The sequence below is a fragment of the Balaenoptera physalus genome (genome assembly GCF_965194825.1).
Source record: "Balaenoptera physalus genome assembly, chromosome: 5".
NCBI lineage: Eukaryota > Metazoa > Chordata > Mammalia > Artiodactyla > Balaenopteridae > Balaenoptera > Balaenoptera physalus.
Genome location: NC_138884.1, coordinates 36648075 through 36676017, shown reverse-complemented (window position 1 = coordinate 36676017; position 27943 = coordinate 36648075). Strand labels below are relative to the sequence as shown.

Below are 27943 nucleotides of genomic sequence, written 5' to 3'. Positions count from 1 at the left end.
TCGGAAAAGATACTTGATACGATTTCAATTTTTTTAAATTTACCAAGGCTTGATTTGCGACCCAAGATATGATCTATCCTGGAGAATGTTCCATGAGCACTTGAGAAGAATGTGTATTCTGTTGTTTTTGGATGGAATGTCCTATAATTATCAATTAAGTCCATCTTGTTTAATGTATCATTTAAAGCTTGTGTTTCCTTATTTATTTTCATTTTGGATGATCTGTCCATTGGTGAAAGTGGGGTGTTAAAGTCCCCTACTATGATTGTGTTACTGTCGATTTCCCCTTTTATGGCTGTTAACATTTGCCTTATGTATTGAGGTGTTCCTATGTTGGGTGCATAAATATTTCCAATTGTTATATCTTCTTCTCAGATTGATCCCTTGATCATTATATAGTGTCCTTCTTTGTCTCTCGTAATAGTCTTTGTTTTAAAGTCTATTTTGTCTGATATGAGAATTGCGACTCCAGCTTTCTTTTGATTTCCATTTGCATGGAATATCTTTTTCCATCCCCTCACTTTCAGTCTGTATGTGTCTCTAGGTCTGAGGTGGGTCTCTTGTAGACAGCATATATACGGGTCTTGTTTTTGTATCCATTCAGCCAGTCTTTGTCTTTTGTAGAGCATTTAATCCATTTACATTTAAGGTAATTATTGATATGTATGTTCCTATTACCATTTTCTTAATTGTTTTGGGTTTGTTATTGTAGGTCTTTCTCTTCTCTTGTGTTTCCTGCCTAGAGAATTTCCTTTACCATTTGCTGTAAAGCTGGTTTGGTGGTGCTCAATTCTTTTAGCTTTTGCTTGTCTGTAAAGGTTTTAATTTTGCCATCAAATCTGAATGAGATCCTTGCTGGGTAGAGTAATCTTGATTGTAGGTTTTTCTCCTTTATCACTTTAAATATGTCCTGCCACTCCCTTCTGGCTTGCAGAGTTTCTGCTGAAAGATCAGCTCTTAACCTTATGGGGATTCCCTTGTATGTTATTTGTTGTTTTTCCTTGGTGCTTTTAATATGTTTTCTTTGTATTTAATTTTTGATAGTTTGATTAATATGTGTCTTGGCGTGTTTCTCCTTGGATTTATCCTGTATGGGACTCTCTGTGCTTCCTGGACTTGATTAACTATTTCCTTTCTCATATTAGGGAAGTTTTCCACTACAATCTCTTCAAATATTTTCTCAGTCCCTTTCTTTTTCTCTTCTTCTTCTGGGACCCCTATAATTCGAATGTTGGTGCATTTAATGTTGTCCCAGAGGTCTCTGAGACTGTCCTCAGTTCTTTTCATTCTTTTTTCTTTATTCTGCTCTGCAGTAGTTATTTCCACTATTTTATCCTCCAGGTCACTTATCCGTTCTTCTGCCTCAGTTATTCTGCTACTGATCCCTTCTAGAGAATTTTTAATTTCATTTATTGTGTTGTTCATCACTGTTTGTTTGCTCTTTAGTTCTTCTAGGTCCTTGTTAAATGTTTCTTGTATTTTCTCCATTCTATTTCCAAGATTTTGGATCATCTTTACTATCATTATTCTGAATTCTTTTTCAGGTAGACTGCCTATTTCCTCTTCATTTGTTAGGTCTGGTGGGTTTTTGCCTTGCTCCTTCATCTGCTGTGTTTTTCTCTGTCTTCTCATTTTGCTTAGCTTACTGTGCTTGGGGTCTCCTTTTCACAGGCTGCAGGTTCATAGTTCCTGTTGTTTTGGTGTCTTTCCCCAGTGGCTAAGGTTGGTTCAGTGGGTTGTGTAGGCTTCCTGGTGGAGGGGGCTAGTGCCTGTGTTCTGGTGGATGAGGCTGGATCTTGTCTTTCTGGTGAGCAGGTCCATGTCTGGTGGTGTGTTTTGGGGTGTCTGTAGCCTTATTATGATTTTAGGCAGCCTCTCAGCTAATCGATAGGGTTGTGTTCTTGTCTTGCTACTTGTTTGGCATAGGGTGTCCAGCACGGTAGCTTGCTGGTCGTTGAGTGGATCTGGGTCTTGGCATTGAGATGGAGATCTCTGGGAGATATTTGCCATTTGATATTACGTGGAGCTGGGAGGTCTCTTGTGGACCAGTGTCCTGACCTTGGTTCTCCCACCTCAGAGGCACAGCCCTGACACCTGGCTGGAGCACCAAGAGCCTGTCATCCACATGGCTCAGAATAAAAGGGAGGAAAAAGAGAAAGAGAGAAAGAAGAAGATAAAATAAAATAAAATAAAGTTATTAAAATAAAAAATAATTATAAAAAAAATTTTTTTAAGCAATAAAAAAATAAAGAAAAAAAGAAAGAAAGAAAGGAGGGAGCAACCAAATCAGAAAACAACAAATCCACCAATGATAACAAGTGCTAAAAACTATAGTTAAAAAAAAAGGACAGACAAAACCGTAGGACAGATGGTAAAAGCAAAGCTATACAGACAAAACCACACACAGAAGCATACACATACACACTCACAAAAAGAGAAAAAGGGAAAAATATATATATATCGTTGCTCCCAAAGTCCACCTCCTCCATTTGGGGTGATTCATTGTCTATTCAGGTATTCCACAGATGCAGGGTACATCAAGTTGATTGTGGAGATTTAATCCGCTGCTCCTGAGGCTAACACCCCTCTTTAATATGGGATTTCCTAAAATACAAAATACAGCCAGACCCATGAATTTTCAAACATTTATTTGCATATACTCCTTGACATTTTATATATTGTGAATAAATCCCAGAAGTGATGAAAGGTCTTAAATCATTTTCTAATTCTCTTCAAGACACCTTCCCCCTTCCTCTGATTTTAAACCTTCCACCTATGGAGAGTCAGTGAAAGAAGACAAGTTCTCAAGGTTCCTTGGTAATTGATTCACAATTCTTACTTATTTAAGTGTTTTTTTGGTGATTTCCTCTCAATGTTCGGCTGTAGGTGAGGCAGTGATGAACAGTAGCTAAGAACTCGGGCTCTGGAATCAGACCATCAAAGTTTAAATCCTGGCTTCATCATTTGTAAGCTGTGAGACCTTGAATGTTTAAATTACATAAACTCTTTTCTTATCTGTAAAATTGGGATAACAATAGTACATTCTTCTAAGGGTGGATGTGGGGATTAAGTGAGTTAAAAGATGTAAGGCATTAGAGCAGTGCTCAGTAAGGTTGGCTATTATTACCATTGGAATGGATGTTATCAACTCCAATGTCCTTCATTCCAGGTGGATTAAGTAATTGATTCTTATTAAGTGGAATTTAAATTGGGATCTTGGAGTTTTTAAAGTTTCATATGGAAAAAATATTTAGAGTAGCAGGTAGAATAGAGATCATCCATTCAAAATATATGATAGATGAGGAAACTGACATTACAGTTATGCTCAGAGTAGTGGCATGGCTGTAACTGGACCTCGGACCTCTGAACTCTTCTCACGGTCCACTCTCTGTGTCTGACAACTATCAGGATCCTTGGTCCTGAGCCCTACATGCCCTGTGTCTCCAGGAATTCACTTATAGCATTAATGCTATCAGATGCTTTATGTACAAGGGTGAGTCACCTCTCCCCTCTTCTGTTTGGCCCTTACTTGCAGAGAGTAGAGACTTGATCTTGGTATTATTTTATAATAGTCATTGTTGAGAATATAGCCTTCAGATCTCCCATAGGTTTGTTCTGCTTAAGCCTGAGGCAAAACCACAACTTGCATTTAGGGTAGGCCTCATGTTGGGAAAGGATCGTGACTTAAAAAAAAAAATCTTCATGAAACATTGATGAATGCAAATTTGATATCAAACAAATGTATTGGGGTTTCTGTATGATGATATATTTGAAAGTGGGATTCACTTATATTCAACAAATAGTTATTGTGTGTGATAAGCATTTATAGGGCATTGAAGTAGTTTTATACTAAATCTGGGGAATTGGAACCCTAAAAAATAATCTACAGAAATTTTGCCCCTCCCTGTTTTACCTTACACTCTTTTTTTTTTTTAGAGGGCTCCGAGGCTGCGCCGCCAATGCCTGTTTCTCTGAGAGCCTTTTTTATTTTTATTTTTTTATTTTTTTTATTTTTATTTTTTTAATTAATTTATTTATGGCTGTGTTGGGTCTTCGTTTCTGTGCGAGGGCTTTCTCTAGTTGCGGCAAGCGGGGGCCACTCTTCATCGCGGTGCGTGGGCCTCTCACTATCGCGGCCTCTCTTGTTGTGGAGCACAGGCTCCAGACGCGCACGCTCAGTAATTGTGGCTCACGGGCCCAGCTGCTCTGCGGCATGTGGGATCTTCCCAGACCAGGGCTCGAACCCGTGTCCCCTGCATTAGCAGGCAGATTCTCAACCACTGCGCCACCAGGGAAGCCCTACCTTACACTCTTAAGGTTAGCAGTCTTTCTGTCTTCCTTTTACTAGTACTTCTCTTCTCTGTAAAACAGCACTCCAGATGTTCTTTCTAGTGGTGTTAGTCAAAGTGGCGAGCCCCATGACTGGGCCTTCTTGACCTCACTCCTCATTTTGAACATGACCTCACCTTGAGAAAAAATATTTGGGTTTTGACAACGCTACAATTCCTGTAGGGGATCTTTTCTAGTGCCTCCTATAATCTCTTACAAATAAAACATGGAAGAGCAGAGTTTGCATAATCAGAGTGGGGTTTTTTTTCATTTTTTTTAAAATTTTTTTAAAAAGTTATTTTATTTTTGGCTGTGATGGGTCTTTGTTGCTGCGTGCAGGCTTTCTCTAGTTGCAGCGAGCAGGGGCTACTCTTTGTTGCGGCACATGGGCTTCTCATTGCGGTGGCTTCTCTTGTTGCAGACCACGGGCTCTAGACGCACGGGCTTCAGTAGTTGTGGCACGTGGGCTCGGTAGTTGTGGCGCACAGGCTTAGTTGCTATGCAGCATGTGGGAGGTTCCCGGATTAGGGCTCAAACCCATGTCCCCTGCATTGGCAGGTGGATTCTTAACCACTGCACCACCAGGGAAGTCCCAATCAGAGTGTTTAAAAAAACAGTGGTGATAAATGTAACATTAATGTAAGATGTGAGCAACAGAGGGAACTGGGTGTGGGGTATACGGAAACTAGTAATCTTCACAACTTTTCTGTAAATCTAAAACTATTTACAAAATTTTTAAATTTATTTTTTAAAAAGGTCTTCCCCCTACCCCAAAATACATATAAAATTACTGTGACAAAATAAGTTACAGCAATTCAGTATTAGCATAGTGAACAGTTTTTATTCTACTTTACCAGATAATCTAAGATAAAATGGTCAAGGCTGAATCACTTCAATAAGAGAAAGGTCACTATTCTTATACGAAGTCCTAGTTTGAAAACACACATTTCTAAGGAAATGTTAGATGTAAAAGGGAATATGAGTACAGTCTTTATGTTAAAATTTAAAAATGAGGCCTAAGGTCATTATCTGAAACATTTTGATATCCAGGGACAAAAAGAAACAAACAAACTGACCAACTAAAGACTGCTTCCTAATTACTTCGGCATAGTTCTGTCTAGAGCACAGATCACCCTGCATGATAGTTCATCATTATATGTTTATAAGTCTCACTCCCCACATGAAGGCAGTTGTTCATCTTTGTATCTCCAGGTTTGGTACATGACAGATGATCAGTTAGTGTTTCCCAACTTGAGAAGAGATACTTTAAAGTGAACTAGAAACAACTAGAAATCTGAGGATCTCAAGACGTGTACTCCATTTTGAGGCTACTTGCAAAAGTAAATAAATGATGTAGAAAACGCTTTCTGATTTGTACTTGTGTCGGTTATCTCCACACACTGCTGTTTTCTCCGGCTGCTGAAATCCTCCAGAGGCCCCACTGCCCCACCACCAAGCATAGTCCCACATCAGCGAACTTTCTGGTAGAGGTGCTTGTGGAACGAAGAGGGGACCTTTGCTGTTCGGTCCCGGGAGTCCCACCCCGTCTTTCTTAGACCCTTGCCGTCAGGGTTGTGGCTTGTGGGAATGAGGTGGGATTAGGAGGGGAGCTTGGAAACATGTCTTAGATTCTAACCCCACCATCGGTAGTTATGTTTCTTTCCTCTTTTGTCTCCATCTCCTTCTTTCTTCTTTTCTTGAAATTCCAGGAAGAACCCTAAGTATCGTTGGACTGGGTTCAACTCAGACTGAAACAGTGGTACGTCTCTCCTAGGAAAACTGTGGCCCCAGTTTTAACAGAGTGTTTGTCTAGAAGCAAAATGTGTAATATTATCACACCACCTTCAGGTGTGCGGGGGGCTTTCCTCTTTTCGCAGCTCCATTAAAACAGGAATGATATTTGCTACCTAGATAGGTGGGACGTGTAGGTGGTGGGAGTTACTAAATAATGTATCTTCTTTTTTAAAAGTAACGTCATTAAGAAAAAACAAGTCTGTCTACCCGTCCATCTGCCTGTCTGTCCACCCACCTACCTGTCCATCCATCTGTCCATCCACACATTCATTTCAGTTGATTCCTGTTGTCAGGAATGCTTGTAACAGGAGGGGCCATGGCCCAGGAAACAATTGACGTATCTTATAGGCATTCTTAAGGTGACATAGGCATTGGTGGCAGGTGAGCAGGATGACCCTGGCCCCTCTAGAAGTTTGAGTTAGGACTGGATTGTTGTGCTAAGCCCGTTCGAGAAACGCCAGCCCTGGACTAGCTGGGAGCTTGAGGAGCGGCTCTGGCTTTGGCTGATGCAAGGAGGTAGATGTGACTCTTCCTATCTGCACCGTCTTGCCACTCAGAACCCATTTTATTATTTTTTAAAATTTGATTATACTTTACCATCTCTTTCAATTGCATTTCATTTGAATTGACGTTCCTGATTTGTTTTATATTTGCAATATTATTTTTTAAAGGATATCTGGAGATATCCTTAGGTTGTCCCACACTTCCTAATGTGGATTAAAATTGCCTGATTAAAAAAAAGAAAAAGAGCTCACCTGTTTACTTTTCTGTCTTTTCCACTAAACTATAAGCTCTTTGAATGCGGGGCTCACCATTTTTTTTTTTTTTTTGCACTTTTTTTTTTTTTTTTTTAATTTATTTATATTTATTTTTGGCTGTGTTGGGTCTTCTTTTCTGTGCGAGGGCTTTCTCCAGTTGCGGCAAGCGGGGGCCACTCTTCATCGCGGTGCGCGGGCCTCTCACTATCGCGACCTCTCTTGTTGCGGAGCACAGGCTCCAGACGCGCAGGCTCAGTAGTTGTGGCGCACGGGCTTAGTTGCTCCGTGGCATGTGGGATCTTCCCAGACCAGGGCTCAAACCCGAGTCCCCTGCATTGGCAGACAGATTCTCAACCACTGCGCCACCAGGGAAGCCCCCGGGGCTCACCATTTTTATTCTTGTCCCCAGCACCTAGGAGAATCTCTGGAATGTAGAACACACTAAGGAAGTAATAGTTACACTAATGATTTTTAAACTCTAGGTGTTCATGTTCATTTAATTTGATTGTTAACTCCCTCTTTTAAATTTTCATGCTGGAGCAATAGGGTTTGTAAAATATATACATCATTTTCTTCTTGTAAACTGTTTTGAAGTTGTATACATTGCTGCTATCCATACTAGGTTACTGGGGGATTTTCACCCCATAATGGCATTTAGGTTGGACCTAGCCTGCTACTTCCATAAAGTGATTCATTATCTGATGGTTTGAATGTAATTTTAATTATCATAAAGTCATGACTTTGATATAAACCGGTCACTTTTTTTACTTTTTGCCATAACAAATCTTTTTTTAAAATAACTTACAAATTACAAAAGTAATAATGTTCATTACATAAAACTTGGAAAATACAGAGATACAGGTAGATAACAAATCATATGCAGTGGTGTCCTGATAAACGTTCAACAACCAGCTAAGTGTAATTGCAGTATGAATGTTGGTTGATACTTTTGTTTATATAAGTAAGATGACAGTGAAACAACCAAAACATAGGTCAGAATTTCCACCCATTTTGTCAGTGACCTGAGCAAATTCTTTGCTGATTCAGATAATAGTTTTCAAATATTGGAAGACTGTTTCCTCAATTTTGGGGGATATTCCTCATGGAACAGCTACAAACACAGCATACTTTTATTTTGAATCTGCATTATTAACATTTTCTCCATCACTTTCTTAAGTCCAGACAATCAGTAAAATGATAAATTCAACCCTGGTTTGCCAATTGTTGCGGTGTAAATACTCCCACCTTGGCCAGCATGACACCACTGATGATGAATTGGAAAAAGTCGCACAGTAGCACATCATTATTATAGTATTTCCACCATTCAGAAATGATAGGCATACATCATCTCAAGAGCATAGATGATAGTGAAATGCAGTAAAATAATTAGGAGATGGTAAGTTTTGAGTATTTATTACCTTTTTTATGTGATTTATTTAATTGTAAGTTTATATAATTTAAATAAGTTTATATAATTTTTAATAATGGCTATGTTTAAAAAACTGGCCTGTAGAATTTCTGAAAGTTTAATTGTCAGCTTTCATGAGCCAGTATGAGCTGTCTCCAGCACACTGCTGGGTAGATGTGTTCTCACTTTTCTTGTGTAAATATAAAATATAAATATATAAATTATATATGTGTATATATAATGTGGAGATATATATATATATGGTTTTTTTAGGTAAGATTTAAAAAATAAGATTGGGATCACACTGAATATTCAGTTTGGGGATCTGTTTATCTACCTTATAGAAGTAAATTCTGCACTGGTCACACTCTGTTGCTTTGCCACAGACTGTACTTTAGGCCATTTCACTGTGGTATAGCCGGTCACAAGGCAGACTGGGTGAGAATGGCTGAATACAACGCCTCTCCTCTCCAGTGTGGGAGGGAAGAGGAAAGAATGAATGGGGAGGGGACCCCAGAAATCTCCTGAGTAGCAGGCCGGTTATATCACAGTGTGGCACTGGTGTGGGCTGCTCATTCCTCAGGCAGAGTCCTGAGAGCCTTGGCTCATCCACATTAGTGTATAGCTGCACCCCATCCCTGCCATTCTCTCCTGTGTTCTCTTCGGCATTTTCTTGCTTCCCTCCTTTCTGCTGCTTTCTAATGCTTATAGCAGGCAGATTTACTCTCTTTGAATCTTTCAAAATGTCCTGTAAAGATAGAACTGCTGGGACTTCCCTGGTGGTCCAGTGGTTAAGACTTCACCTTCCAGTGCAGGGGGTGCGGGTTCGATCCCTGGTCGGGGAGCTAAGATTCCACATTGCCTCGCGGCCAAAAAACCAAAACATAAAACAGAAGCAATATTGTAACAAATTCAATAAAGGCTTTAAAAAATGGTCGACATAAAAAAAATCTTAAAAAGAAATAGAACTGCTAGTTTGGGGGCAGTTGTACTCGGTGTCTGCAGTCTTCATCAACAGTCATACCCTTAAATGAAGTTATCTTCAAATATCTAATGTGTATCCTAAAACCTGTTTTTCTGTGGGCTCCCTAATCTAGTGATTTACTATACCTGTTAGGTAATTTCATGTAACTCTTAGTAGTCATCATTTCAAATGCCTTTAAAGTCTTTTGACTGCCAAATATGTTCTTGTTTTACAATGAAAAAGATTTCCAGTGGTTTTGCGAAAACTAGATATTAGCTGGTAGGTGCACTGCTTGCACTCCTTATTGTAATGGAGAAGCTGTTGAATATCGCAGTAAACGTTTTCATGCCTGCCCGCTCGCTGCTGAAGTTCTGTTCCAGTTCCCAGAGGAGAACAAGTCTGCATGTTTGTTGTTAGAATGAGCTCAGCTATCTCCGTGTTCTCTTTTACAATTCTTAGTCAAAGTTTTAAGCTTTAACAGAAACTCTAAGAACTGCCAGCTTTTGAAGTACTTGGTTAAAGGATTTTTTTAATGTATTTGTTTTTATTAGCAAAACAAAAGCCTTTTTAGGCCTTCAACATATGAAATTACATTGATCAGATTTTTCTGTTTTGTATGTTTATTGCTTCATTATTATTTCCTCCACCATTGATTAAGCCTATTTTATTCTGGCTTAGACATCACTGAGATTTGGTGAAAAGATAGAAATGTAATGCTGTAGGAAACTATAAAAGGGTAAAAGGAAAGACTTAGCCAACCTAAAACCTTTGATCAAGAAATTACAAAGCTGCCGGCTCGCTCCGGCCCGGGGCCGCCCCCACCCCGCCGGCCGGGGGTGCTCTAGATGCTGCGCGGAGACCCTCTTTACCCCTGCGAACATGGCCATGGCGCTGCAAGTGGCGCGGAGCGTTCGGGCCGCGGTCTGCAGCCTGCGCGCCATCTCTGCGCCCAACGCGCCCTGCCCGCCGCGGCCCTGGGGACTGAGCGCGGGCGCCATCCGGGCGCTGCGCACCGGACCCGCTCTGCTGTCGGGTCGTAAATTCACAGACAAACATGAATGGGTAACAACAGAAAACGGTGTTGGAACAGTGGGAATCAGCAATTTTGCACAGGAAGCTTTGGGAGATGTTGTTTACTGTAGTCTGCCTGAAGTTGGGACAAAATTGAACAAACAAGAGGAATTTGGTGCTTTGGAAAGTGTGAAAGCTACTAGTGAACTCTATTCTCCTCTATCAGGAGAAGTAACTGAAATTAATGAAGCTCTAGCAGAAAATCCAGGAGTTGTCAACAAATCTTGTTATGAAGATGGTTGGCTGATCAAGATGACACTCAGTAACCCTTCAGAACTAGATGAACTAATGAGTGAAGAAGCATATGAGAAATACATAAAATCTATTGAGGAGTGAAAATGGAACCCCTAAATAAACTAGTTTGAAACAAAACAAAACAAAAAAAAGAAATTACAAAGCTGAGAAATGGGTGGCTACGGCATTCACTTTTAACAGAGATTTTAAAAAAATTATTGGTCTAGAAAAATCTTGTAGTGCCTTATAACCAAATAATTTATGCATTTTTATTAATAACATTTAAATCTAGCTTTTAAAAAATATCTGCCTCACTATTTCAAATAAAAAATGGAGCCAACATTTTAGAAGTAATATCTTTGTAAAGTTTTAAAGTCAGGGTTTCAAACTGACCTAATTTTCTATCTTATTGGAAGCATCACTTAACTGATATTTTGATCAGTTTCAGATGCTTAAAATATATGTTTGTTTTTGCAATGAAAAATAGCAAAACTGCCTTGTGGCAGTTTTATTTTCATCCCATAAAGAATGGAGAGGGGACTTCCCTGGGGGCACAGTGGTTAAGAATCCTCCTGCCAATGCAGGGGACACGGGTTCGAGCTCTGGTCTGGGAAGATCCCACATGCTGTGGAGCAACTAAGCCCATTCGCCACAGCTACTGAGCCTACACTCTAGGGCCTGCAAGCCACAGCTACTGAGCCCGAGGGCCACAACTACTGAAGCCCACGCACCTAGAGCCCATACTCCGCAACGAGAGAAGCCGCTGCAATGAGAAGCCGACGCACCACGATGAAGAGTAGCCCCCGTTCACTGCAACTAGAGAAAGACTGCGCGTAGCAACAAAGACCCAACGCAGCCAAAAATTTTTAAATAAATAAATAATGGAGAAACACGAAATCATGTTTCTCACCTTTTTTCTTTCCCTGCTGCCTTCTACTAAACCCACTGATTTTTCATATGCTATTATTAATAGTAAGGTTTCATTTTTTACGAGAGGATACTACAGTGGTTAATTGAGATGAATTTGATCTCATTTGAAAACTACCACATGCTGAGGTTAAGGCATCTTCCCAAATATTCATATGCCTGCACACACCCCTTTGTTTGGAACATATTTTGTTGCTAGGCCAGCTCCAAATATCAGCTGCTTCTGGAACTTCTGAGTTTTGGTACTGATTTTGATTGTCCACGTCATCAAGAGACACCAAGCATCTATGCTATGCAGTTATCTCTTCTAGGTTTCAATCCTGAATTATTCAAAGTGAGTTAGGAATGATGTCAAAATGAAGGCCAAAAATATTGGTCTATACTAATTGTACCTCCACTAAAAATTAATCCCCTCACTTTTACTCTGATAGATTTATCAAGTTGTGGGTGGAGTGTAATTCCTCTTTTCCTCCTTCCATCCTTCCTACCTTGTCCTCCTGCATCCTTTATATGACCTAAAATTCAAATAATCTATTAATCAGATACTCTCCCTTATCTACATATATATTCCTTTGATTTTTTTTCAGTGTCCCAAGGGAATAGAATTAATCTCAGGTTATTTTTTAAGTGTTAGATTTGTTCATGTACTAAGGAAGGAAAAAGATAAATAAAAGCTATAACCAGAAATGTTAGAAGAGAGCTCATCTCCATAACTGACATCAAAAAGTGTTACCAGCTACGTCTCTGAGTTTACAGTAGCAGTGAAGGGGTGGGGTCATTACCTCTTTCTGCATCCCACCCTCTTCCATCCTTTTGCATAATAGGACCAAGAGAATAGAAAAATAGATTACATGTTCTGATGAGAACTGTCATAAAAAACACACTTATACCAAAAAGCAGATTTTTCTAGGTAGGTGATAAATTAATCTGTTACGAGAAACTCTTCCTCCTTCTCTTCTCCCTGAATATTTTTTTCATCCTTGAGCAGAGGGTTTTCACTTGGTGTTTGCTTCTTATTATCTAGGCATTAGGACTCTGTATATGGTCTGTGATGTAGGAAACATCTGCCTTTAATTGTTCCTTCTGTAGTGTGACCAAGTGACTCTGGATTTCCACCAAACTTCCTGTGTCCTAATTTTTCTTGCCATGTGGAGTCCCCTGCCAGTCTCCTGTCTGTCACAGGAGTTTATCCCAGGTTTTCCCTAACATCCATAAGGAAGTGTCCAAAGGGATGTGGCAACCTTTTCCAGTAGAAGCTCTGCTGCAGGATGACAGATTTTAGGGAAGGGTGTGGATTTTCTTTTTTTTCTTTTTTAAAAAGAACTTCTCTTTAAATTATTTAAAAGTCATTGTTAAATAGGGTGGAATTGCATGAGTCATTTGTCTTTAGGAGACTTGTTCTTTACTTATGATCTAAAATATTTTATGGCATGGAATCTGAACATGCCAAAAGTACTTTAAAAGTTGTCTTAATTTTTTTAAATTGGCCGTACTTATTTTTTTTAATTTAAGGTTTATATGCAACATCATTCCAATATGTACATTGCCTGAGAAGGAGTTTATAGACTAGCAGAGGAAATAATACAACAAAACACCTCTAATACAAGGTACCAAGAATATGAAAGACCTAATTTTAAGAAAAGCAGAACTACACACAAATTGTGAGCTCCTGCCCACAGGCTTCTCGCTGGACCATGAGCATCTTACAGCCAGGGACCATGTCCTAATTGTAGATCTTATGTCTTTGGTATCTAGCATAATACCTGGAATAAAATAAGCATTAAAGTTCTTGGTTGAAAATTAAAAATTTCTCTTCATAACTGGGTACATGCCTGTCTTTTGGTCAAAAATACAGACATCATCAGCTAATAAGACAAAAGTCTGAAAAATCAGGCTCTGGATGTTTCGGGTGCTTCAAACTTGAAACTGCCATCTATTTTTTTGACGTTTTATTATCCCTCACTCTGTCCTGGCATATATATAATGGACACCCCTTTAGGACCGTGTGATCCTTTTCATGCAAATGACTTTTAATCATAAAATTTAATCCTCCTATATTGCTATATATCCAGCAAGGGGAGGGGTAAATTTTAGCCCTTTTTCTCTTTCTAGGTTTTCTATGTAAACTCGTCCTGTAGATCGCTTTAGGTTGACTATAAAGGAAAGATATAAACCCAGAAGAGATTTATTCTGATTATTATTTCCTTGGTTCATTCAATAGGTGTTTGTTGAACACAATTATACATCAGACGCACGGTTTTCACCCTTTTTGTGTTAACATCTGAAGATCCAGATAAAGACCCTATTCTCACATGTTGCCGTAAAAGCCACCTTTCTTAGGTGCTCGCTTGACATTATGCCTCTTCCTCCTCTCAGAATAACTTGTACATGCTCTGCATCACAGAACGTAACCCACAGTGGCGTCTGATTAATATCACGGTATGCTATTGTGTATGAGACATGGTTTGAAATTTAGCAGCACACCAGTGAAGTTTGTGCTGCTTATTGGTTGGGAATTCCCAGAGGCTTAACTTATAAAATTACTCCTGAAATTCCATTAATTGACACTTAAAGTACCGTATTTGTTGCCAAATTAGGTGCCATGTCGATGCCATCTCTTAATAAGGTGAACCTGGCCAGTTTTCCATCTACTGTTAGGCGAGAGTTCTGTTCTTTGAGCACCAGATGCCCATCAAGGTGACATTTCGTAGGAAAAAATACCTATTTTAAACATCAGGTCCAGACACTTTTGGCAAGATGTGCATACAAGATGTACCTGGGAACTGAAACCAACAGAACAAAGCCAGCAGCAAAATTATTTCTGGGGATTTGCTTATTAAGTAGATTGTAAGTGGGATCACCTGTGCTATTCAAGTTACATGTGTTTCTGTCTGTGAGTAGGATTGAGTTTGCATTAGTTCAGTGAGCACGTGATCCCACTGAGCTGCACTATAAAAACGAGTGGAGACCATCTCTTTCCTTGAGAAGTTTGCAGGCTAATTAGGAAGTCAAGACATGCATGTGTGGAAAAAAAAGAAAAAAACAACTTAAACCATTGGAAAGGACAGGGCAACATATTCTAATTTTAAATGTACTCTAGTTATTAATAGTAGAATTGAAAGCCTCTTGCAGGACCTTTGAACACTTTTGTGGGATTTGTTTTTTAATAGAGCTAAAGAAATATGAAACTCTGCAGAGCTACTGATCACCGTGCCCGTTTTGTGAAAAACGTCATGGGAAGCATGACCTAAAGGAACAGAGATCTGTGTTCTCAATGGGGAAAATACAGCGCTCACAAAAGCCTGGTGGTCTGCTTTGTTCTCTTGGCTTTGTTGTTGCTTCAGCTTCGTAGGAGATTAGGTACATGAGAAGCATGCATTGTGAATCTCAGAATGGTTGTTAAGTTGTGAATAATAATTGCAACTGAAATGCGAATGGTCAATTATTTGAATTTATAAGGTAGGGTTATGATAACTACAGGGCAACTCAACTGGCGTGGGCAGAATAGCTCCAAAAATTTCAACTACATGTAATTATGGACTCCAGAAGCTTGTGTATTGGCAAACAGGGTGGGAAAGAGAACTAACATTTTTTGAGACTCTAATAAATGCCAAGCACTGTGCTGTATATTTTATGCAGTATTTTTTCATTCAGTTTTAATAACAAGCCAAAAGATGGACATTCGTATCCACATATTACAAATAAGAAACTATCCCAGCAAGTAAGTAAATTGGCTGAGCTCAAACAAATAGGAAAGCAGGTCTCTGGCCGGCTCCAGAATCTGTCCTTTTCCCACTACAGTCATGATACTCTGGAGGTACATCATGCATCCTGTTTGCTTTCTCTCTGCCTGTCCTCTGTATTCTTCATGCTCACCGGCACACTGTCAATAGAACTCATTTTACAAATTTTATAACAGGTAGAGTGTGTTAATGACACTCATTTAAATATGTATTAACTTTTTTGTCCAGAAACCAAATATGTAAATAAAGGTTATACATATGATTTTCTTGTCTTTGAAAAAGATTAAGTAGAAAAATACCTGATGTAACTTGATGTTGTATTATAGATCTCAGTGATTATACTTGAGCTGTCAATGTGATGAAAAAGTTAGTGAACTCAGAACTCATACAACTTTTTGCCTAAAGCTTTCAGAGTATTAATAGAAGTTTTTTTTTTAATTTATTTATTTATTTATAGCTGTGTTGGGTCTTCGTTTCTGTGCGAGGGCTTTCTCTAGTTGTGGCAAGTGGGGGCCACTCTTCATCGCGGTGCGTGGGCCTCTCACTGTGGCGGCCTCTCTTGTTGCGGAGCACAGGCTCCAGACGCGCAGGCTCAGTAGTTGTGGCTCACGGGCTTAGTTGCTCCGTGGCATGTGGGATCTTCCCAGACCAGGGCTCGAACCCGTGTACCCTGCATTGGCAGGCAGATTCTCAACCACTGCGCCACCAGGGAAGCCCAATAGAAGTATTTTATAGTTTTGTTTTAGTTTTTAACTTTAGCAAAAGTCATTCTAATTGGATCTCAATTATTTTTCTTTACTAACCTTTATTTTCTAATTCTGAAGAAGGAATTCACTCCCCTTGCCATACCAACTTTATGGAAGCCAATCAGAGTTTTAGAACTAAAACATAATTTGTTTTCATTAGTTTCAGATAACTACACTTAATCTTATTTTTTTTCCATTCCCCACAGTGTATCAGATCTGGCTCTACATATTATGATGATGATATTAACTTAGACACTTTTAAAATGACATCATAGCTTTATATTTGTCTCAGTGGCAAAATATTATTTACTAACTCATACTTTCTTCTCCCATTACATGATATTGTCTTAATCTAGCAGGCAACATAGGGTGATAAATTTTGATTGATGCACACAAAAGATGAAAGCACAAGTATTTTTGTTATTCTGTAACACTAGTGCTTTCTGTTTTGAGAAGCAAATCAAGGTTGGCCCAAGGCTTTGTTTATAAAAGTACTGTATATGTAATGATTTTTTTTTCTGCAGTGCAGCAAGTCAAGGTTTACTGTAGTCCTGAAATTAGTATCATAAAAAAAGCCGTGCACATAATCCTCGGTTTATAAACACCTGACTTAAAAAGGTTATTTTCATAGAATGACTGACTTCTTGTGTTCCGTCTTAGAAAGACTAATTTTTTCCCCTGATACAGCCATAGTGCCGCTTTTCTAAAACTGTTCTTGGTGCTAGAAATTTCTTTTACTTCTTCTCTTCTCATCACTGCCTTTGTCCTATTCCCTCGCATTGAGCCTCTACCCCTGCCCCATTTATTCCCACTGCTGCCACCATCAACTTGGCAGCCGGAAATGGTAAAGCCAACATCCTTCCCATCCGTATAAACACTGTTACTCTGTTTTGTTGCCATTGGCTTAGTGGTCCAACTGAGGGCAGTTTTCCTCCATGTGACATTTGGCAATGTCTAGAGACATTTTGGGTTGTCAAAACTGCAGAGGGGTAGGGGGAGTGCGCTTTGGGCATCTGGTACGTATAGGCCAGGGATGCTGCTAATCCTCCTATAATACACAGGACAGCCCCCCGCCCCTACCCCCTTAACAAATGTCGATAGTACCAAAGGTGAGAAAACCTGCACTAGTTCTATTCAAGCATCAGCTCTGTCTTTTCCTCTCCTCTCCCAGGGCTAAACTTAGACACTCCTCTTTTGAGCTCCCGTAATACCTTGTATAACATTTTTTTCATATCCTGTTTATATCTTTTATTTGTTGATCTTGTCAATAAGATTGCATACTTCTTTTTTTTTTTAATAAAGAAGTTTATTTATTTATTTATTTATATTTGGTTGTGTTGGGTCTTCGTTTCTGTACGAGGGCTTTCTCCAGTTGTGGCGAGCAGGGGCCACTCTTCATCCGGTGCGCGGGGCTCTCACTGTCGCGACCTCTCTTGCTGCGGAGCACAAGCTCCAGACGCGCAGGCTCAGTAGTTGTGGCTCACGGGCCCAGTTGCTCTGTGGCATGCGGGATCTTCCCAGACCAGGGCTCGAACCCGTGTCCCCTGCATTGGCAGGCAGGCTCTCAGCCACTGCGCCACCAGGGAAGCCCAAGACTGCATACTTCTTGAGGGAAGAGGTTATTTATTACCAATATTGGTGTCCCCAGTTTGTGGCAAAATGTCAGGTACATAGTGAGAACTCCATACGTAAATAAATGCATTTTTGAATAAGACACCCTAGACTTCTCCAGTGCCTTTCTGGAACTTCCAGAAACCTCTTCTTGCTCACTTTTACCTTCTTTTTCCTACATCTACTCATCACTTATTTTTTAAAACGTTAGTGTGTCAACCCTATCATTCATATATTTAGTTCCTAAAAATATGGATCTCCCCACAATTCAGGACATATAGTGGGATAGGGAGGGTGAGAGGGAGACGCAAGAGGGTGGAGATATGGGGATATATGTATATGTATAACTGATTCACTTTGTTATACAGCAGAAACTAACACACCATTGTAAAGCAATTATACTCCAATAAAGATGTTAAAAAAAAAAAAAAGACATGTAATGCCAGACTCCAGGGTTTATTCATAAACCCTTTAAAAATGTCAGGCATGCCATAAACATCATGGCTGGTGCATACAGACCAGCTACAGTCAACAGTGCTTGTTCTAGGGAGATGTTCCAGACAAATTCCTACTTGCTTTTGAAACACTTTGCTGTCATATCCCTGACCCATGGATTCTTAGTGTTTAACCTAGCCAGTCACGCCTGGCATCAACACTACCCACTGTAGCATGTTCCCACATCCTTTGGCATGGCATTTGGGTTCCATTCCCTTCTTATCTTTGACTATGGCTTCTTCATATGTGGAGCTCAAACCATGCTCAACTGTCTCTTTACTCCTGATGGTTTGCTACCTGACGCTCTCTCTTTAGAACCTTTCCTCCTACACATTCTTCAGGTCTCAGTCAAGACACATGTCACATGTTAGAAGCCTCTCCTCAGACCCCAAGATTGAGTGATATATACCTTCTCTGCATTCATAGCACCTTGTGCCTACCCCTGTATACTATTAATAGAAAAGCAGTTGCATATCTGTCTTTCTCACCAAGGTCAGAGTCTGTGCTTTCAAGGCATTTCTGGTGCCTGGTACATATTATACATGTAATAAGTATTGGATGTATGAGAGAATGGATGAGACAGAATACCTCTTCCAGCCTGCAAATATCGCACCGATCTGTTTAAACCTTTCTGCTGGGAGGTGGAGATAAATCAGTCCAAATGTTGAGAGCCTTTGGAGAAGATGCTACATACAAGGGGATAAAGTTTATGTTCACTGGCAGCTTTATCAGGTTGACTAGAGGGCTGTACCTCTAGATCACATTAGTTTAACTCCTTGTTAAGCTGATGGCTTTATTGAGTAGTACTCTAATGATATGCCCATGGCCTTTATTGAGGATTTTTATATAGAATGCATTTTTAAAAATATACTCAGTTGCCTCTGCACATAGAAAGAACTCCAAAACCTATAAGATGTTGCTGGATGGGCACTTGCAGGCATTGTTCTGATTTGTTTACCAAACAAGCCAAATCCAGCAACTCCTGGATTTGGGAAAACAGTTTTTTTCCTTACCAGAGAGAGTGGTGAGGCAATGAATTTAAACTTGGGAACAAGCTGTTGCTTTGAAAGTTGGATAAATATTTTTTTAATCTGTTTTATTTTGATAAAACATGATCCAAAATAAAAAGAGAGATTGGATTTTCTTAGATGAGATTAAGAACAACCATTGTGTTTGTTGTTGTTGACAACATTACAGTGTCATACTTAGCAACTTTTATTTTGTTCTTTCCTGTCATCTGCAGAGTCTGGATGAAACTTCAATGTGAAATTTTGGGGGCCAGCTTTATGCCTAGGGGCAATTTGCTTACATATTGAACTTTGTGCAACAGTGGAACATTCAGAAACTTACACCCATCCACCCAAGCCGGAATTGTAGACTTTTGGACTATCATCAGACAGTAGTGAATTCACATCTGGCTCTGCCACTCACCAGCTGTATGACTGCAGCCCTAACCTCTAAGCCTTAGTTTCCTCCTAATTTTCAAAATGGATCGTGTGTTTGGCACACGTAATAATAAGCTGTTCTCATCATCATCTTCATTGCTGAAATCTCATTACATTATGTTGAGAAACTCTTTTTTTTAAATGCAATTTTCTTTGTTAAAGACACTTTCTTAACAACTAAGCAAGGTTCTATGCAAAAACAGTGGGAGAGAGTGATCCTACAGCACAGCCTGGGAAGGGCTATTGGGGGAAAGTGGGAAGAAAGGGTAGAAGGGGACCCTGAACAGCTGGGGACCCCAGAGTCCTGGAAGAAGACATATCAGCATCAGCAGTCACACCTGAGACAATTCTGTCTTGACCGCAACTTTTGGTTCTCCTCCTCAGGATCGAAAGCCATTTCCCCAACCCCTTGTTTCCCTCCTTGGAAGGTTCTTTGACTCTCATACTCTCTAGTGGGTTTATCTACCACACCAAGAACAAAGGCACCTGATAATAGGGCAGCAGTGCTTGAAGAGCAGACGGCAAAAGATCTGGGTCAGCTCTGCCAGGCGCCAGGACACGGGCTTATAAAATTAGAATGGAGTGAAGATGCAGTTTCACAGTCCTGTGTTTTGTCATGGAGGGGCCTGGGCTCAGGTTCTGTCTGAACAGCAGAAACCAGAGGAGAGCAAGTGAATCTCAAAGAAAAAAATCTCTTAAAAACATAAACTGTTAGGCCTACCATCTGTATGATATCAGACCCCAAAGTGAGACCCTGTCAAGGGTTGTATGTGTTGTCAGATGTTTTGTGATGGCCCTAAAGATTATGAACACACATGAATCATGCTAATAGCGGCTCGCATTTATTGAACACACACTTTGTTCCAGGCACTGTGTCAAATGCTTTCATGGATTCTCTCTCTTACTGTTCACAATGACCTCATGCGGGAGTTGAGTTACTTTTGCTTTTATACGTGAGGAAACGAGGGGCCTTGGAGAAGCTAAGTAATTTAATTTGCACAAAGTCACACCAGCTGACAGGCAGAGGCGCCAAAAGTGAATATGGGCAGTTGGACCCAGAACAGGCTCTGCTGCCCCCTCCTCTGACCAGGGGTCATGTGGCCATGTCTCCTGTCCCGTGGTGGCCATCCTGCCTGGATGTTCCCAGCTGAGACATGAGCCTGAGCTCGTGCTGAGGGAGGATTCCTGTGAGGTCTTCTCTTAAGACTATAGAGTGGTACCTTCCACTGCAGTCTGGGCTCTGCAGAAAGATGGAGATAAAGGCGCATCTTCAAAACCCCAGACTTTGCATCTACAGCTACATTTGAGATACAGACATTGTATGCACTGCACAGCCTGGAGGCTACTCCAGCATCTCCCAGAACTGCTTCCCACAGAGATGTGTTGGACCACAGGCCTTCTTTTTAATTCTCCCTTCCACAAAACCTGTCAACCTCTAAAGGAGAACTTTAGAGTTTGCAAAATGTTGTTTTAGACATAAGATGGTTGGTTGGTTGGTTGGTTGGTTTTTAGATCTAGCCTGAACATGATGCTGCAAGTCTTGAATTGTAGAACCTGAGCTGACCTCAGTCAAAATTCTATTTTGTGCCAATGTTTCCACCCCCGACACACAACTTTTTATTAAAGTATAACATACAGAAAAATACACAAAGTGTACAGCGCCACGAATTATCACACCTACTCAGCACCCCTGAAGGCCTCCCTGTATTAGTTTCCTAGAGCTGCCCTAACAATACTCTAAACTGAGTGACTTATAACAACAGAAGTTTGTTGTCTCACAGTTCTAGAGTCTAGAAGTTTGGAATCCAGCCCGTCAGAGGGGTCATGCTCCCTCTGAAAGCCGCAGGGGGTCCTTCCTTGTCTCTTCTTAGCTTCTGGGGGTCTGCCAGTGTCTTCGCTGTTCCTGGCCTTGCAGCTGCATCCCCGTCTCCCCACCTCCATGGCATCTTCCCTTTGCGTCTGTATCTTCACATGGTCTTCTTCTAATGACACCAGTTACATTGGAATTAGGGGCCCACCCCACTCCAGTATGACCTCATCTTCACTATAGTAATAACATCTGTATTGGCCTATTTCCAAATAAGATCACATTTTGAGGTACTAGGGGTTGGGACCTCAACGTATCTTTTTTGGCGAGGAAACAGTTCAACCCAAATGACCCCTACCATGTTCCACCCTAGTCAACATACCTTTCTCCTTCACAAAGGTAACAGAGTGTTGTAACATCCCTTCAGATCAGTGGAGACATTCAGTAACATCCATTATACCCTGCCTGGATATGTACATGATACTTTGCCTTTTCTTTTTTTTTTTTTTGGACCCCGCCGCACGGCATGCGGGATCTTAGTTCCCCAACCAGGGATCAAACCCGTGCCCCCTGGAGTGGAAGCGCAGAGTATTAACCACTGGACCGCCAGGGAAGTCCCCTAAACTTTGGCTTTTTGAGCCCTGCTTCTAAGTACTGTTTTTAATCTTTTTAATTACTGTACCTGAGTCAACATAATACTAACATGCAGTCTCTGCACTTTTACACCAAGAAGTTTCTTCTGAAAACTTCAGTCAACCTATTTGCATTTTAGTGCTGTTGCCTCTTCTATGTTACCTTATACTAATTTTTTTTAAGTAGTTGTTTACAGAAAGCCTTCAAGAACCTTTTTAAAAAAAAAGTATTGCTGAAAATACTTATATTTTTATATTACGATCCTAGCTTCATAATATTGGAGACCTCCTGGACCTTTTTTTTTTTTCTTCTCTGTCAGAATAGTATATTCTTTTTTTTTTTTTTTTTTAAGTATTTTTTTATTTATTTATTTTTGGCTGTGTTGGGTCTTCGTTTCTGTGCGAGGGCTTTCTCCAGTTGCGGCAAGTGGGGGCCACTCTTCATCACGGTGCGCGGGCCTCTCACTATCACGGCCTCTCTTGTTGCGGAGCACAGGCTCCAGACGCGCAGGCTCAGTAGTTGTGGCTCACGGGCCTAGTTGCTCTGCGGCATGTGGGATCTTCCCAGACCAGGGCTCGAACCCACGTGCCCTGCACTGGCAGGCAGACTCTCAACCACTGCGCCACCAGGGAAGCCCAGAGAATAGTATATTCTTAAAGTATCCCTCTCATAAAATGAACTGATATATCATTGTATCTTCCTGAAGTTTCATCTTATCTACCTAAGAAACGGCAAGAGGATTTATACAAATTACCACAAGCATAAACTTTAAAAGAGCACAAATTCAAAAATAAGTATAAATTTTTTAAAAAGCATTCTAAAAACAAAAATTTATAAATAATTTTTTTCCCTAAATCACATCATTAAAAGTTCATGGTTGTGTATTTTTTCTAAATGACTCCAAAGATGAATGTGTAATAACTGTTCTTTCTTTCTTTTTCTAGCCAAGGACCTTTGTCATCCATTAGAGCAGTAATCAAGAGATGTAAGTTTGTTTCTTCCTGCTCTGTATCTTCCTCTGCAATAATTTTGAATGATGATTTAGATTTCCAGCAAGGGATTGTATTTGATGAATCTTACAAAGAATCTGACAAGAGTAGCTTCTCCTAATGAGTAATAAACCATTTCAGACAAGCAGCTAGGTTTTCAGCGTTCTTTTCAACTTCCGTTTATTGATAAGCCAGTTCCTCAGAACAATATTTTTCTCTAGAGAACTAAGCTGTTAAAAAAAAAAAAAACTATATTATGTAGTCAATTTTAATGATCTAATATAAATTATATGTAACCATTTTCTATAGGTAGAGACATATGATGGGTTTCAAAAATATCAAACCCTGTCCTTTTTTATTGATTTACTTCCACAGTATTTTTTTTTTAAATAAATTTATTTATTTATTTTTGGTTGTGTTGGGTCTTCGTTTCTGTGCGAGGGCTTTCTCCAGTTGCGGCGAGCAGGGGCCACTCTTCATCGCGGTGCGCGGGCCTCTCACTATCGTGGCCTCTCTTATTGCGGAGCACAGGCTCCAGACGCGCAGGCTCAGTAGTTGTGGCTCACAGGCCTAGTTGCTCCGTGGCATGTGGGATCTTCCCAGACCAGGGCTCGAACCCGTGTCCCATGCATTGGCAGGCGGACTCTCAACCACTGCACCACCAGGGAAGCCCCACAGTATTTTAATTTGACTCTGTAAATAAATGCTTATGGAGATCAGCTCACACTTCCACATACATGCTAGAAGTGCCATAACAGAATTCTCTCTAAAATGGCGCATTCATAATTTCTGACTTTACTTCTTGGTTAAAGCTTTAAAACTTGCTCTTGGTGTAGGAGTTCAACATTCTTTTTAATAAAAGGCTCTGCAAATGTCCCTTTTCCAAAAAACACATGGATTACCTGTTATTATTTTTAAAAAGATAAGAAAGGGATATTAAATGTTCTTCGCATTATTTGAGCTGAGGTCACCACCCTGAGGAGAATGTATCCTATTTTTAGAAGCATAAGTTATAATATTTAGTATGAATTTAGGATATCCACAGGTGTGAAGAGCATGCATTTGAGCCATTGCAGTGAAAAAGTTGTCAGGTGGCAACACAGAAAGATATTCCACGCTTTCCCACATTTAATTTTTTGTTGGTGGTGAATTATGAAGGTGTGGGAATGCCACAGTGGGATATTGATGGGAATTCATATATGAAAATGAAAAATTCATGGTAACTTTATATGCCTTAGAGCCCTTGGGGAAAAAGGGGCAGATGGCAGGGAGGGAATTTAAAAAGAAAAGTAGGGTTTGGAATTTAGACAAAATGTTCTTGCTGAAGATATAATTCAGGGTAATTCAGGTTATAAGCAAAACCTTGGGAGTAGCCCAATATTTAAGGAGATAGTGTTGAGAATAGAGAAGGTGAAAACAAAAATAAAAAAAAAAAACAAGAGAATAGAGAAGGTGACAAAAGACAGAATCTTAGGAAATATTGGTGTCAGAGATCAAGCTGTGCCTTTAAGGTTCCATAGGGCCAGAGAGGCGTGAGGTCCTCTCACCGAGTCCTGTCTGCTGGCCCCTGCCTTTGTTCCCTGGCTTCTCACCTTTCCTCCCTCTTGGATTTCAGAGGGGATTTGTTGGGGATTGTAATCCGTACCTGATTTCCCGTAGATCCTCCAGCATGGCACTTGCTTACACTGAGGCCCCAGTGCCCTGCAAGGCTTAGGAGAAGGCAGCTAAGGAGGAGTGGGCCAAAAAAAGCTGAAAAAGAATGATCCCAGTAATAGAAAAACTAAGAGACAGCCATATGTTAGAGGTCAAGGGGGGAGTGGTTTTCAAAGAGAATGAGTGAACCACGAATAGCTCTTAATGCTGCAGCAGGTGAGGGGACAGGAGCTGAGAACAGACCGTTGAGTGTGGTGCTCAGCAGTGACCTTGGAGTGGGCAGGTTCAGGAGAACGTTGAAGCTGGAAGCCACACTTCATTTCAACAATGAATGGAGCTTGTGAGGTTGGGGCAGCTGAGTAGGCTACTCTTTCATGAACCATGGTGGTAAACAGGAGGAGAAGGATGGAGGGTCAAGCAGAGAGGAAATCTGGGCACGTTTATACACTGTGTAGGATGAGGAAGCCTGGAGACTTTTGTAGGCCGGGGAGGGAGGAACCAGGAGGGAGACCAGATTGGAGCAGGAGAGGAGAGGAAATAGTGAAGCAGGGCCCTAGGAGAGAGGGAGAGAGGAGGAGATGAAACAGAGGGAAAACGCCTGCTTTGAGGTGTCTTTAAAAAAAATAATAACCCAGTGATCTTTTAATTCGTATATGTCACTCACTTTGTATACACTGAAGAAATACGTGTTGGTTGTATTTATTCCTGACGTTTAGGCAAGAAGGCCAAACAGATCCTCAGGTGCTGCCACGTAAATACAGAATGAAGAATAATTGTGTCATCCCCTCTGTGTTTTCCCTTTTTGCCCATTCTATAAGAAAAAGTTGTAAGCAAATTTTGCCTTACCCAACTCATTAAAATGTTTGCTTTCCTATCCCAGACTCAGTCATCTATCCTTGGCAAGGAGAAAGACTTTATCACATTGTTAAAGCAATATTCCTTAACTGGTTGTATTTTAAATTCTTTCATAATGATTCTGGATCCAATCAAGACTTGAGATCCTTCTTTTTGTGTTCATTCTTGGGAACCCTAAATATTCTGGGCAAAGATCTTGAAAGTGTTATAAGTGGATGTTTCTGGAAGTTTGTGCTTTTCCTTTCATTAACTTTTTAAGAGAAAATTATTCTTTGAAATTCACAGACTGAACTAGTATTTATTGCTTTCTGTGCGTCAGGAACTATTCACTTACATTGTAAAATAACACTCTGCGTGGTAGGTGTTAACCCCATTTTACAGATGGTAGGGATACTGAATCTCGGAGATTAAATGGCCTCACAAGGTAGATCTGAGATGTGCACCTAGACTTCCTGACTCCAGGGCCATTTTGAGCTTTCCACTCCTTGGATGTTCCTGTTATCATGTCAAATGCCTCTAGTTTATACCCTGTCCCAAGCAAATGTAGTTAGTGCGTTATTTTTATTATTGTGATTTTCACTGGTAAGGTAACACTATAGCAAGGATGCTTGTAATATAATAATCCTTCTTTGTGTTTTTTTCTTCTGACCATCATTTAATTGATAATTTTGAATTATTTAGAATTAGGACTAGCATCCAGCTCTCCTGGCTCCACAAAGAGTTTAGTTCAAGAAGCAAACTGCTCCCAGCCCTTCCCATAATGAGCTGTGTGAGGTGGGATAATTCATTGACCCTCCCTGATCTCAGTCTCCTCACCTGTAAGGTTGGAGTAGGATGATCATTAAGGGTCCCTCCAGGACTTCCCTGGTGGCGCAGTGGTTGGGAATCCACCTGCCAATGCAGGGGACACAGGTTCAAGCCGTGGAGCAACTAAGCCCGTGCGCCACAACTACTGAGCCTGTGCTCTAGAGACCACGAGCCACAACTACTGAGCCCATGTGCTGTAACTACTGAGCCCTCCTGCCACAACTACTGAGCCCACGTGCCACAACTACTGAAGCCCACACCCCTAGAGCCCATGCTCTGCAACAAGAGAAGCCACCACAATGAGAAGCCCGCACACCACAACAAAGAGTAGCCCCTGCTCACCGCAACTAGAGAAAGCCTGCGCACAGCAATGAAGACCCAACGCAGCCAAAAATAAATAAATAAATAAATTTTTTAAAAAGCAGAAGTTTACTTAAAAAAAAAAAAAGGGTTGGGGGGTCCCTCCAGGCTTATGATCCTGTGGAAACTTAGGAGAATTTTTTTTTTTTTTTTTTTAATGACTACATTTATTTATTTATTTTTTGGCTGTGTTGGGTCTTCGTTTCTGTGCAAGGGCTTTTCTCTAGTTGCGGCAAGTGGGGGCCACTCTTCATCGCGGTGCGCGGGCCTCTCACTATCGCGGCCTCTCTTGTTGCGGAGCACAGGCTCCAGACACGCAAGCTCAGTAGTTGTGGCTCACGGGCCCAGTTGCTCCGCGGCATGTGGGATCTTCCCAGACCAGGGCTCGAACCCGTGTCCCCTGCATCGGCAGGCAGATTCTCAACCACTGTGCCACCAGGGAAGCCCCAGGAGAATTCTTTATTAGTGCTAATAATGCAAATCCAGATCTCAGTCTTTTATAAACAGCTGAATATGAATTTGCTCTGTACTTAGAATTTAGCCATATGAACAAGAAAAGTGTGAAAATAATTCTGTAAAATGATATAACTTTGACTGAAAAACCTGCCTTTTTTCTGCGGCCTTAATCCAAAATGCATGGAAGACTGGCCTTGTATGGCAGGGTTTAAAAGGAACATGTTGTTCTGTGTGGGCCCTAGGGGCAAATTTGAGTCTCCTGGTAACAACCACATCAAATCTGTTTGATCTGGGAAAGTGAGAATGAGATTAAGCAGATAGTTGAGAAATTAGCAGGAAGAATGTGAGGCACTACATGAAAATCTGCCATGAAAATCTAAAGTGTTTCTAGCTACTAAACTTGTTCAACACTGACAGAAAGTGCTAGTCATTCTATAAGGATCAAGAGAAAAAAGAGATTTCAAAGATGAGTGAATATGAGAAAAAAAAAAAAATCAGCAGGAGAGGGGAGAGCAAGTGCTTCTCCAAGGGTGTGGAGGAGGGCCGTAAGCATGATTGGGAGACCTTCTCTCCCCTCATCCTACTGCGTGCAGTGTGGGAATGCCACTGTGCTAACCGGGGGTTGGAGTGCTGTTACTAATGACCGCTGGGGTGAAGGGGCAGAATCAAGTGGAAGGCCACTGATTTGAAAGATGTAAACTGACTACTGAATTACCTTTTGAGTACTATTCATACTTTAAAGTTGATCCCTGTTGAAGTAGCAAATCGATTTTGCAGAATGATTTTTAGATTTTTTTTTTGCACTGTTACTAAAAACTGTAGGAAGATTTTTTTGTTGTTTTTTTTTTTACCGTGGTT

At 40.6% G+C, this 27943-nt stretch overlaps 1 protein-coding gene, 2 long non-coding RNA genes and 1 pseudogene across 24 annotated transcripts in view; 2 read left to right on the top strand and 2 right to left on the bottom strand.

Annotated features, from left to right (window-relative positions):
• Positions 1–7254, bottom strand: part of LOC309661654 — a 101576-nt gene extending 94322 nt beyond the window's left edge. Inside the window, exon 1 of the long non-coding RNA XR_014264142.1 lies at positions 7096–7254. This is a non-coding gene — a long non-coding RNA (uncharacterized lncRNA). The remainder of the gene's footprint in view (positions 1–7095) is intronic.
• The window catches only part of SH3D19 (SH3 domain containing 19), a 191167-nt gene that overhangs the window by 92475 nt on the left and 70749 nt on the right, over positions 1–27943 (top strand). For 20 of the 21 annotated variants that reach the window (XR_014264075.1, XR_014264076.1, XM_082463319.1 and 17 more), the window contains one exon: positions 22910–22950. The exons of the other annotated variant lie outside the window; for it this stretch is intronic. Coding sequence is in view for 9 of the 20 variants with exons in the window: in XM_082463319.1 (XP_082319445.1) it covers positions 22910–22950 (41 nt within the window). In the remaining 11 variants the exon portion in view is untranslated. The remainder of the gene's footprint in view (positions 1–22909; positions 22951–27943) is intronic. 21 annotated transcript variants of the gene reach the window in all.
• LOC309661633 lies at positions 474–5535 on the bottom strand. Its single transcript, XR_014264121.1, has 2 exons — positions 4304–5535; positions 474–3913 (listed from the first exon to the last, which is right to left on the bottom strand). It is a non-coding gene; the product is annotated as an uncharacterized lncRNA (long non-coding RNA).
• Positions 10118–18025, top strand: LOC309661604 (glycine cleavage system H protein, mitochondrial pseudogene; annotated as a pseudogene). Its single transcript has one exon. The product of its transcript is annotated as a glycine cleavage system H protein, mitochondrial pseudogene (transcript).